The 12811-nt window shown below is 39.6% G+C and overlaps 1 protein-coding gene across 2 annotated transcripts in view; it reads right to left on the bottom strand.

Annotated features, from left to right (window-relative positions):
- The window catches only part of LOC134336681 (thyroid peroxidase-like), a 47237-nt gene that overhangs the window by 22938 nt on the left and 11488 nt on the right, over positions 1–12811 (bottom strand). Inside the window, exons 1-2 of one of the 2 annotated variants that reach the window (XM_063031038.1) lie at positions 8997–10455; positions 7446–7562 (exon numbers count right to left, since the gene is read on the bottom strand). In XM_063031038.1, coding sequence (XP_062887108.1) covers positions 7446–7562; positions 8997–9234 — 355 coding nt within the window. In that variant the 5' untranslated portion in view covers positions 9235–10455. Of the gene's footprint in view, positions 1–7348; positions 7563–8996; positions 10456–12811 lie in introns of those variants that run through there. The other variant, XR_010015848.1, reaches the window with a different exon arrangement.

Here is a 12811-nt window from a genome sequence, read left to right as displayed (position 1 = left end):
TAAACGCTTTTATTAGATCTCCCCTTCATTTTTTCTGCTATTAGAAGAACAAATTCAATTTCATCAGACTTCACAATTCCTTCAAGTTTCTCTTCTAAGCTTTTGATATAAAGCTCTTGTATAATATGTAGCGTTTTTACTTACTAATTCATATTTTTTTGAGTGATAATTAATATTTTTCCTGGATTATATCAACAAGGTTTTCCTCCCCACCTCCAACATTAGGTTAATTATCAACAGTTGTTGAATTTACCTCTTTTGACATATCAACAGTCATCACTCCGGCAGAATTTAAGGGAGATAGGAAGATTATGGCCAAAACTTCCGCATTTCCTACCTTCACAACCAAGGTTACATTGCAGCTGAACCAGTGCAATCTTTTGTTTTATTTCAAATGTGACTAGCCTTTAAATATTTCCACTTTCTTTCAATTCATTTACTCAATGCCTTTTAATTCTACTTTTATTTTGTGCCCTGAATGAACTAAAATTCTAACGGCATACTGATCCTGCATTGAGCAGTCACTGACGGCCTCACAGTTTAGTCATTTCCTGTTCAGAGTGTTTGGGGATCAATATTCACTCCTCTGAACTTCACTGGGTGAGAAGTGACCATTTGCAACAGGGAACACACCTGACAGGTGAACTTGAATGTCAAAGCGAGAGGCAGAAGCCTTCCCACAATTGAGAACACCTTTAAAACATATGTGTCTCAAGAAGGCAGCATCCATCATCAAGGATCCTCGCCTTCTAGGACATGTCCTCTTCAAATCAGGGGGGTGGTACAAGAGCCTGAAGAAACACACTCAACGTTTTAGGAACATCTTCTTCCCCTCCACCATCAGAGCTCTAAATGGTCCATGAACTCATGAACACTACCATATTATTCCTCTTTCTCATTATTTGTTATTTTAGTTTATTATTGTTACTTATAGTAAATTTTATTTTACTTCCTGCACTGTACTACTGCCACAAAACAACATATTTCAAGACACGTGTCAGGGATAATAAACCTGATTTTGGTTCAGATTCCGAGGTTATCTGATTCCGATTCTGATTATGGAGGGAGAACAGAGGCTGTAGGGCGAATGTCAGTGGTGGAGAGAAAGCACAGGCTATCGTGTTCTCACCTGTTGAAGACAGACATGAAGGTCTTCTCATACCCTGAATGAAAAAGTGGATTAGGGCTTTAAGTCTTATTCTTGAACTAACTACTCAAAGTTCAGAGAATTAAAATGTAGACTTAAAAGGCATTGAGTACATGCCTTTTAAATTTCAGAGTATTCTTGCTGAGTCGCAGCCAAGGCCAATAGAAATGTAAAAAAGTAATTTTATTAATGGAAGTAATTTGAATGTCTTCTTCTTTTCTGTTGTGATAACAGGCTAATGAGGATTTTAAGTTAGCTACTATGTTTTTTTCAAATGTACTGCACATTCTTTGATACGCTGCAGTTTACTGCTCCTTCCTGAAACATGGTGGCTCGGTTCAGAAGCAGCGGGTTTCTGGCTTGGGAGCAGAGAGGATAATCTGGCCCATTGTGTTAGATGCCTGATATTGCAGAATCCACAATTTCTGCAAAATCACATTTTTGGAGCAGAACCTCATTCCTAATTTCACTGAGTTATCAGTTGAACTGATCATCTTAATTGAAAAGATAAAATGATCCACCAGGACGGATATTTCTATGTGTGTTGTGTTGGAACTCTCACCTGCTAAGAAACATGGAACTCCAGTGTTGTTGGGATTCATTGTACAAGGACTTTCTTGTTCACTATTGCTAAATGGTAAGTACTGCAGCCCATGGTCAGAGTAGTTCTGGTTAACTTTCAGCAGTCCCAGACCAGACGTATGGTTTGGGATTTGAATTGCAATCGACTTGGCACTCCCGTATACCATATTAGCATCGATAAAGGATGTTACAGCATCTAGCTGTTCCCGAATTCTACCGCGTCCGTAGAATGAGATCGTCTCACCAGTACCACATATGGGAGCAGAATGCAAGAAAGGCATGCAGGCTACACTGTTATTGAAGCTGTGATCATTGCGAGGGACCTAATAATGAGAGCAATAAAACCAATTTCAGGCATTTGAGCATGCCCATACTAATTCATGACATAAACCGGCATTCCTGGCAGATAAATCTTCTTCACTGATAAATGCACACACACACTTCAGCTGCAATAAATACCTTCCCAAGAATAAGATATTGCTATCAGTAGACGGTTAACATAACCTTTCAGAGTATATAGGAACTTAGGATTAACCGCTCAAAAGCTGTGGACAAGTTATCTGGACAAACAGAAAAACAAGTTTAAAAAGTCCTTTTTTTAAATCGATTTAGTTTCTTAGCTATAAAGATCTAGGTGATGGGGAGAAAAGCTGAATGAAGAGCAGATCATAGGGAAGGAGGTGGAAGCAGCTTTAGAAGGTTTACATGCTTAGTTCTTCAAGGATCCAAATAAATAGATTAGAGAAGATTTGTGGTAAACTTCAGGAAAGCTGTCTAAAATTAAGCTGGTTAAATTGAGTGTGAAGCATAATACAGTCCTAATGAACTAACAGTATCTATGGAAAACTCTACTGTCAATTACCACTGAAATACTGACAGGGTTGGCATTAGTTATATATTAGTTATGGCCTACAATGTACCCAGGACATCTTCAAGAAGCATTGTCTCAGAAAGGCAGCATCCATTATTAAGACCTCCAGCACCCAGGGCATGCCTTTTTCTCACTGTTACCATCAGGTAGGAGGTACAGAAGCCTGAAGGCACACACTCAGCAATTCAGGAACAGCTTCTTCCTTTCTGCCATTCGATTCCTAAATGGACATTGGACCCGTGAACACTACCTCACTTTCTTAATGTATATTAATTCTGTTTTTGCATGATTTTAGTCTATTTAATATACATATATTGTAATTGACTTACTTGTTCATTTATTTATTTAATCTTCTATATCATGTAATGCATTGAACTGTTGCTACTAAGTTAACAAATTTCACAATACAGGCCAGAGATAATAAACTTGATTCTGATCTTATTATCAAAGTTGCTGGCGAACGCAGCAGGCCAAGCAGCATCTATAGGAAGAGGTGCAGTCGATGTTTCAGGCCGAGAAGGGTCTCGGCCTGAAACGTCGACTGCACCTCTTCCTATAGATGCTGCTTGGCCTGCTGCGTTCACCAGCAACTTTGATGTATGTTGCTTGAATTTTCAGCATCTGCAGAATTCCTGTTGTTTCTGATCTTATTATGTTTAGCAAGGCCATTGGACTGGTATCGAGTGCCACTCCCCTGTATCAATAACAATGCAATCACTTTAGATAATGAATTCAGTTAGCATTGATCTGAATTGTCTACAGACATATAAATCATGGACAGTAGTGTGCAAGTACTCAGTAAGCAGTTAAGTGAGATCTGCCAGGTTATTTACATTCAGATTGGCTCTGATTCATCAACTAACACAAAATGACACTAGAAAAGCAAAGGGGTTATTCCGGCTGATATTCATCATTGAAAGAACTGGCTAATATAGTCTTAAAGTGCACCCCTCTCTACAATAACTAGTCACTGGTGCTTTCAGGAACACCAAATAAACAATTGTCCTCAAGTCATTAAACTTAATGTTAATATCTAACATGTGACCACATGACTGAAGGTTTTTGCATTGTATGTATTTCAGTTACCAAAAGAGACCTTATGGGTTAATAGCAACCCCATGTGATTTGCATGCTACCAAAGACTGGATGTCTGCAAAAACAACTCAGTTATACAGAGCATTGATAAGCATGAGAATACAATAGACCAGAACTAAATAGATATATAGTCAAAGAAAAAAGTATTTGACAACAAGCTTGATAGGGCAGACATATTTTTAGAAAGGTTGAAAGCTTTGGGGATAATGGTGGATTTGGAAAATCCAGGCCTGAATCTGGTCAATGAAAGGTATAGTCATTGATGGGAGGATGAAGGGAGGGACTTGCACAAGAGTCTAGAGAAAAACAGAATTCACAGCCTGGCAAATACGTTTACATATAGGTACGGAGCCAACTTGAAGTTGGAACTGAGTGTGAGAATAATGTGGTTCAATCCAAGGCATATAGTTAAGGAGACACATAGAATCAGCACTGAAATAGAGTTAACACTGAAATCTAAAGGTTGTGGCTCCTATTGTTTAACTGTGCAAATATGCAATTCGTCCTAGAATGATCTTGCATATGTTGTCAAGGTTTGTAAAGAGAGCGGGCTGAATGTCATCAGTGCCCAAATAGAAACTGATACTTCACAACTGAAGATGACATTGGAACTTGAGAGGTGTAAGTTAGGTAGAGGAACAGTCCAACAACAAATCCAGGAGTATGAAGAATTGGAAAATTAACTATTGCTAGATATGTACTATCCACAAACTGACAAAGATGAAAGGAAGAGAGGCAATCTACAACTGAAAACTGAAGGAAAATATTTTGATAAATAATGTCAGAATGCCAGTGCAGCTGAGGAAGTGTAAATCAACAGGCCATAACCAATGAGAGTATCACTTGGGTCAGTGCTCGGGAATAAAGTTAAGGTTGCAGGAAGGACAGATCTGCACTTGGGGTAGCAGCTCATTCAAGGTCAGTGAAAACCAGGAAGATGCTGGCAGTGAAGCAGCAGTTTTCACCCACTTGAAACTAAAGTGTGCACTTTTTTATGGAGAAGGAAAAACTGGTGACGATTTTAAAAGAACATGGGAGAAAATGATTTTCAAAGGTTCTGGTATTGCAGCTATGTTCAGTTTAATGGAAAACTATTGCTTCAAAGCTGAAAACTAAGCTCTTCTTTCTTGGGTTGTTTGGCCAATATCTAAGCAATTGAAGTTAAAATTCTGCTGTGTTATTCTATCTTTATATCAACAACAAAGCATTCTGACCAAGATGGGAAAACATGGACTTCTCCGTGCACATGTTTTATCACAGTTAATGCCTTCATTGAAAGTCTGGATGCTGCCTGATTGAGGGGCTAGATCCAGGTCATGGTCAAGCCATTGGCCCCATTGCACGAAGGTATGAGCATTGTCCTGATCCAAGGAAACAATCTGATTGGCCACCCGTAGAATCTTGTTTGAAACACTTTGCACCTGAAAAAAAAGGATAGAAATAAAGCATAAAATAATGTTAGGCCTTATTTCTTGGAAACATAATTCTTGGCTCTGGAAAGCTATAGAGAGCACCAAACTTTGCCAGTATGAAATGTCCATTACTGACCTCATCTGCATCTGGAATCAGAATAAGTGCCTGTTATTGATGTGTAGCCAGTTGCTAGGAGAAAGATAGTATAGCTTAAACACTATGGCCAGGAGGTGCAAACCCTGCTTTCAGTGATCTACATCAGGACACAAGTATTAATCATTCAATGGGTCCTATGCTTGCTGTTTGAAGACAGCTGTACCTCAGGGATTACCTGTTTGGAAGATGCTAAAATGAAGTCAAGGACACTTTTGGTTTTGGGAGCCTTATTATACACACTGCCCCACCCCAGACCCTATCCCACCCCTTCCAATACCACATTTGACATGCATAACACTTTTGGAGCTGCCATTGGCTATTTCCATTTCAAAAGGGACAATACCAGCGGGAGCTGGGATCTTGATCTGCTGAGTCCTAATCTGATACATGGGCTTTCACCCATACCTTCATCTAACTGATGTTAGGAATGCACCATAAGGCTCATAGACATTTAACAATAACCTCTTCCCATTGGAGAGATTTACCTTTTCCTGTGTCAGTGGTGAGAAAATATCTCAGGCATATTATGATGGAACAAAGGCCATTGAAATTGCATAATTCTGAAATTTGCTGGAAGTGTTTCAAGACATTGATGTCCAGAATTCCTATTAGACATAAACACTTCATCATATAAATCAAATAACCTTAAAATCTTACTTCAATAACACCAAAATTCTTAAAACTATATTGGAAGGGATGAGGAAGGAACCATTTTTGCCACCTAGGGTTATATTTTGGGGCTTCTTCATTTAACTTTAGACAGTATCAGTTTACAATCAAGGCCTCTTCTTTATCTACGACGTCCTTGAGATATGGCTTATTCCTAGAGACACCTATTCATATAGGAATTTTTCAGTATTCATTGTCCTTAGGATTCTGGATAAAGAATCTATGCACCTAGAATTGAAGGACTATTCCACCTCAGTGGGTCCAAAACACCACGTTAAAGCTTGTTGTTGGGAGATGCCTCCTCACCTTATACTGCTGATCCAGGGAGTTTCTCCAGACTGGAATTGTAACCTTGTAATGTTGCTTTATTACTCTAAGTCTTGTATGCTTCTACTTGAAAGATTGCATAGAATTAGGTGCAATCCACATATTATCCTGCATATCAGGAAAAGATTGCACAATGCAATATTTTTTGTTAATAAGTTAATATGTTAAAGAACACATTGCTTTGTTTAAAAAATGTATTCTTAATCTCGCGAATGACTTTATCAAAGCTTTGCACTTTATTTGCTTACTTGTACGGCACTTTCTCTGTAGACGCTATAATAAATTCTGCATCTGATTTTATTCATTACCTCAATGTACTTATATAGGGCGTGATCTGCCTGGATGCCACATAAAGAGAGATTTTTCATATGTGAGAGTAACAAACTAATGAAAATGTTTTAAGAGTGCTGACATTTTCAATTATACTGAATATGCCTTCTGCTGAATAAGGGGTATGCACAGGGTTATTGAGAATGCTTGGCAAATACAGAATATCTGGTTAGACAACACCACTGTGAACGCAGTTTTGCATTATCCACAAGACACATGGCAATGCTTGGTGTTCTTTCTTATTATCTTTACAAAAATCAGCTCTATTTATTCCTGCTGTAACAATTTTCCAGGCATATGTTCATCAGGAAAGGGTGCTGTAGTGACGGAACCGAAAGCTGAAGAGGTAGAGGTTTCATTCAGAAGGAATTACTATTTTCAACAATTGCTTATCTTCAGCCTCTTTCTATCTAATGGAACAAGACTCTCCAATGTTGGAGAACTAAACATGTGGGAAGTGCTTTTGCTGAGAATGACATTGAGAGAGAGCTACCATGGGGCGGTATGGTAGTGTAGTGGTTAGCGCAATCACTTTACATCACCGATTCAAATCCCACCACTGTCTGTCAGGAGTTAGTATGCTCTTTCTGTGACGATGTAGCTTTCCTCCAGGTGTTCTGGTTTCATCCCATACATTTGGGGTTAGTGAGTTGTGGGCATACGAATTTAACACTGGATTTGCGGACTGCCCCTAACGCAACCCTTGCTGATTTGCTTTGTCACAAACGATGCATTTCCCTGCATATTTCAATGTTTTGATGCACATGTGACAAATAAAGCTAACCTTTAAAAGATTTTAACCTGCAAAAAAATCTATTTTGCTCCCTTTTATCCAACAAATAATTTTTTGCTTACTGGCAGCAAACGAAATCCTGAATAACATTTCCTTTTGGAAATGAAAATCCATCCTCATATTGAGCTGGGAGCCAACGGGTAAATGCAACATTAGCTGCTCCCAGGTGAGGCTTCTTCCTGAAAATAGATAAAATAAAACACGTGAATTTCCTAAATTTTCTTTCTCTAAATTCTTTCTGTCTCCAGGACTGACTTTCCAATCTTTTACTATTGGTCTAATAAGATTATATTAAAAGCTCTAGAGTCCCTCAGGGCTGCCTTTCCAACCCACTACCAATCTCCATTCAAGCATTCGACTGTCCTCTGCCCTTGTGACAGGATCAAGATCTGTTACTGATCCAATACTTTTCTTACAGGAATATCCTTCTAATTTCTACTGACCCCCAGGACCAACATGAGACCACCACACCCACATTCCTGAATCATCTGAAGCTGATTCTTCCAGATACAATTCTACTCCTTCCTGTCTCCCACAATGTATTCCTTTTTCAGTTAGAGCCAGAAAACAGGCAATACAAAGATCACAAAATGACTGAAGAAATTTAACTGGTCAGGAAGCATCAATGGAAGGAAAGGGTCAGGAGAAGTTTTAGACCTGGACTGAAAGATAGAAGGGAGATAGCCAGTATAATGAGGTGAGGGGAAAGGGTGGGGCAAGAGCTAGTAAGTAATACAGTAAGTGAATTTAAAAACGCAAACATGAGCAAATCTGCAGATGCTGGAATTTCAAGCAACACACATACATTAAAGTTGCTGGTGAACGCAGCAGGCCAGGCAGCACCTCTAGGAAGAGGTACAGTCGACATTTCGGGCCGAGACCCTTCATCCTGACAAAGGGTCTCGGCCCAAAACGTCAACTGTACCTCTTCCTAGAGATGCTGCCTGGCCTGCTGCGTTCGCCAGCAACTTTTAAGTAATAAGTGGATCCAGAATACAAAAGGGTGATAAGCAGATGAAAAAGGAAAGGATGGCGATAGCTGGAAGATGATAGGTGGAGCCTAATTAGATAGGAAAGAAAGGTGAGGTGGGAAGATAAGAACAGTAGAGAGAGGACTGTGTGGGTGATGGATGGAGGAAGAGAAAGAAACTGAGTGACGGAGGGGCTGCAAAGGGTATATGAGGAACTGGGTAGAAGAGGAAGAAAGATAAAAAGAAGTGACAGGGAGCTGGTTATCTGAAATTGTCAAATTCAATGAATGTGCCATTGGGTTACGGACTGCCCAGGCCAATTTTGAGCTGTTGCTCATACTTAGCCTCTCCCTAGTGGTGGAGCCGGCAAAGGACATTAGGTTGGTGTGAGAATGGGAGCAGGAATTAAAATGGATTGCAGCAGGAAGTCTGGCAACTTTGCAATTGTTCACTAAATTGAATATTCAAGAGTCAATAACTACCCAGAACCCAAAAAGCATCTCGACAGCAACAGCAAAAACAGGCCCTGTCCTTCCCTCCCACCCACGCACATATACAGTCCCTTAACCCTAGGCCAGGCCGTCTTCTTCGACCTCCATCCTCCAGCAGACTCGGACTTGCAGGCATTGGGCCTTTATCTACCCCGGCAGACTTGCAGGCTCAGGGCTCTGGCCAACATCCTCGACTTCCGGATTTCTGATTTGACCCTTGGGCCTCGATCCTCAGCATTGAACCAGATTGATAACGAGCAGCAGAGTTCCACTGGCGGAAAGCTCATTGTATCTGGAAGTATTACACATGTGGACAGTACCACAGTCGTGTAGAATCCAGCTTTTATCAAATACCTGAAGAGTTCAAAACATAGCTGCCTCTTCAGCATATTGGCATGGATTCAAGATTCTTGTCACTCCCCATCAGAGAAACTCAGTACCAGGTGAGAATATAGTACAGTACTGAGTGAAAATCGTGTCCACTACCACATTACATTATGCTTGATTTTGGAGCTTGGCCAATGCTACTTTGAATTCTCTTCTGTACTGGAAGGGAGTGCCCTCCTGTGCTAAGCAGATGTACAGCCAACATTGGAAGTATGCTTGAATTCTAGCTGATTGTAGTTTATTTCTAGATCACTTATTTTACTACTTATCACTATAATCGATAGACAATATTTCCATTCTGAAATTAATTCTCACAGGGAGGTTTCATCTTCAAATGCAATCATTACATTATTCAACTAAAGTTTTGATATTTCATGTATCAATAAGTTATGGCTTTGAATTTCATTTCTAAAGGGAACTTCATTAATGTTGTATTTTAAGTAATTATTGTAAAAAACAGTTCATACTCCAAGATAGTCACTAGTTTAAGGGTTTTGTCAGAGGAAAGTTTTTCACACAGACAGTGGTGGGTGCGTGGAATGCACTGCCAGCGAAGGTGGTAGTGACAGATACAATAGGGTCGTTAACGAGACTCTTAGGTACATAGAGCTTAGAAAAATAGAGGGCAATACGGTAGGGAAATTCTAGGCAACTTCTAGAGTAGGTTATATGGTCGGCACAACATTGTGGGTCGAAGTAATGTGCTGTCGGTTTTCTACGTTTCTATGTTGTGTGACTGCAATGTTTATAGAAGATTCCAGAAACAGTGTACAAAATGCCCCAAAGTTAACCACACATTTCCTTACCGACAGACTTTTCTCCTTATGGTTCAGGTGTACATTCAGAAAGTGACTTTCTCAGTTGATGAGGACATACTGAACTCATGTACCTTACAAGCTTTTTCACTGCCTACCTGTTGTTGCACTCAGAGTTGATGGCCCTATATCTGTTTGACCAGCAGTCATCCTCACAAACTGGGGGCAGAAATGCAACTGAACAGCCCAAGATCCTTGAGATGGTGTCCATATCATTCTCCATTAATAGATCTGAACAATACACATGGGAGAAAATCATAACCTCCAAAGGATGCTCCATATCAAGGTCCTACTGTGCTAACTGGTGTGGTTTCATTTTGTCTGCCATATATAAGATAGTAAATTTATTTCCAAACAAAAATGTATACATAGACTTCATTATTCCAAAGAAAAGTTGCACAGTTTCTACCCTGATGTTTCACCAGTTTGTAATAGATGTAAATCTGTGAACAGTAACTTGTCACATTCATTCTGGTCATGTTGTAAGCCTAATGCATACTGCAAAAGTATTTCTCACTGTTTCTCTGAGGTTTTTGGGAAGCGGTGGGAACCAGACCCGCTCATAGCCATCCTTGGAGCAGCAAGCTCCCTATCTTCAGCCAATATGTATGAAAAAATGGCTGTATTGTTTGGAATGGTGATTGCTAAGAAGTTAATCCTGCAAATGTGGAAAATGGACTCTGCCTACGTACGATCTGTGGCTGAGAGAACTGGCAAATACTTTACATTTGGAGAGACCAAGACTATATAATGAAGACAGAGGGGACATCTTTGAAAGGATATGGGGCCCTGTATTGGACTTTCTCACGGGGTGAGGACTGAGGTTTTTTGGTGCAGTGCACCTCTGCTGTGTGTGTTTACTTTTGCTGTTATATGTTTCTCCCTTTTGCTGCTCAATATTTAATTTGATTTTGTTATGGTTGTGGTTTTTGTGGATGTGCTGTATTTTTTGTGTGTTCGTAATAAATAAAAATAAAAATATTTTTTTTTTAAAAATGTATACTGCCCCTCAAGTTCTAACCACTTAATGGATCATTACTGTTGAGATCATTATCATGCTGGTTTTGGGATTCTCTTTTATGTCAGAAGAAAGATTTGAGGATACAAACTCCATTAGCAAAACATTTTTAAATATTATAAAATAAATGTTTTCTGAAACGCAAATACCAATTAAAAACTCTCAAAATGTGAAGTCACAGACTGAATGAAACTTTAACTGGTAAGAGAAGCCTGCTTTGCCATCAGTCAAGGGGGACTGAGCTTACAAGTTCCTCTACTCAGGACGCAATATGTTATTTCACTTGTCGGTAAATCCTTTTTTATTGGAATTCAAGAAAATTGTGGCAAGTGTTTGTAAATAGAGAAAGATTGGTGTCGAGAAGATGCTCTCAGGGGTTGTGGTGGAGGCAAATAAGATAAATGTGTTCAAAAGACTCTTAGGTAGGCACATGGATGTGCAGGAAATGGAACAATGCAGAAATCGGGTGGATATTTGATTATTAATTTAATTCGTGTGGTTCAACATTGTCAGCCAAAGAGCATGCTCCTGTGCTGTACTGTTCTATGTTCTACATTCGCTGCCGCACACTGTGCACTGCTGGTGGTGTCTTTTAGACCTCTTCTCTAACGCTCTACCATCCAGACCAGTTGCCTGTCCTTCATACCCTAGGCACAACACCATGGCATGTTTTATTGCACTTCCAAATCCCATTACATTCAGGCTTCTGAGAGCCAATCACTCATCCCTCAGCTTCACTTCCTGCAGTGCCATCTCTTCCCCGATGTGGAGCAAGTGGGAGAATGACACATTCACTGCTACAGGACACATGATGTGTTTGGACTAATGCTCAGTAGAGCTATTGTGCCAGAATGTCTTTCACAAAACTGGACTCACCTGTCTGGCACTCTCATTGTCTTTTTCAACAATATTCTGAGGTAATTCCTTAAAAAATCTTAAAAGAGAAGGTAGCCCTCCTAACAAGGAGATAGTGCAACTGTAATCCAGGTGAGGTCTAAGGTTACTACTACTCTCAACTAACACCCTGATGAATGATGTGTTCGAGCCCATGCAGTGCTTTCGTGTGGCCCTAGTTCTTTACAAACTGATCTGTTATATTGAGCCAGCGTTTGTGGATGCTGAAGGCATTATGTTGGATGAGCCTCAGTGCAGTTTCTACGTACTCTGCAGATCACACTACAGTTCTTGCCTCTGCCACAGGCTGCTTGAAATAGGCTGAGGTCACTGACCTTTTAGCGAGTTTAAGCTTTTGGCTGAGCAAAGTAACAATTATCAAATGTCATGCTGAAATAAAAACAGCAGCTAATGAAATCAACTCTGCCTAGCTTGACCCGAGCAGCTGAGTGTTTCTATTATTATTTCACAAGTTGTGCAACTGTTTTCAGATAAAACCAACATTATACAAACGGTAAAAATATATCTTAAGTTCTAATGAAAAGTAACATTTTTGGTATTGCAAAAAGGCAGAAAGAATAAATTGAAAGATATCATAATAAGTGGCAATTTGAAAAGCCATTCAGCCATCATTGAGAAAGATCCTACAACTTCTTCAGTTCCTTGCAGCATCCAATTGTTTATTAAGCAAATCTGGGACTTTCACCTCCAATTTATTGGAGTTCATTCTGGGTTTTTTTTTGCACAAAGTGTTGATATCTGTCCTGAAGTTACCACTTCTGCGTTTCAACCTGCATACCTTTACAATTCTTGCAATTTTTTTTCATGTAATAAAGATGCCCTCTTTTTGGT

The sequence above is a fragment of the Mobula hypostoma genome, chromosome 23 (genome assembly GCF_963921235.1).
Source record: "Mobula hypostoma chromosome 23, sMobHyp1.1, whole genome shotgun sequence".
In the NCBI taxonomy this organism is placed as follows: Eukaryota; Metazoa; Chordata; class Chondrichthyes; order Myliobatiformes; family Myliobatidae; genus Mobula; species Mobula hypostoma.
This window is presented reverse-complemented; position numbering and strand designations above follow the sequence as displayed.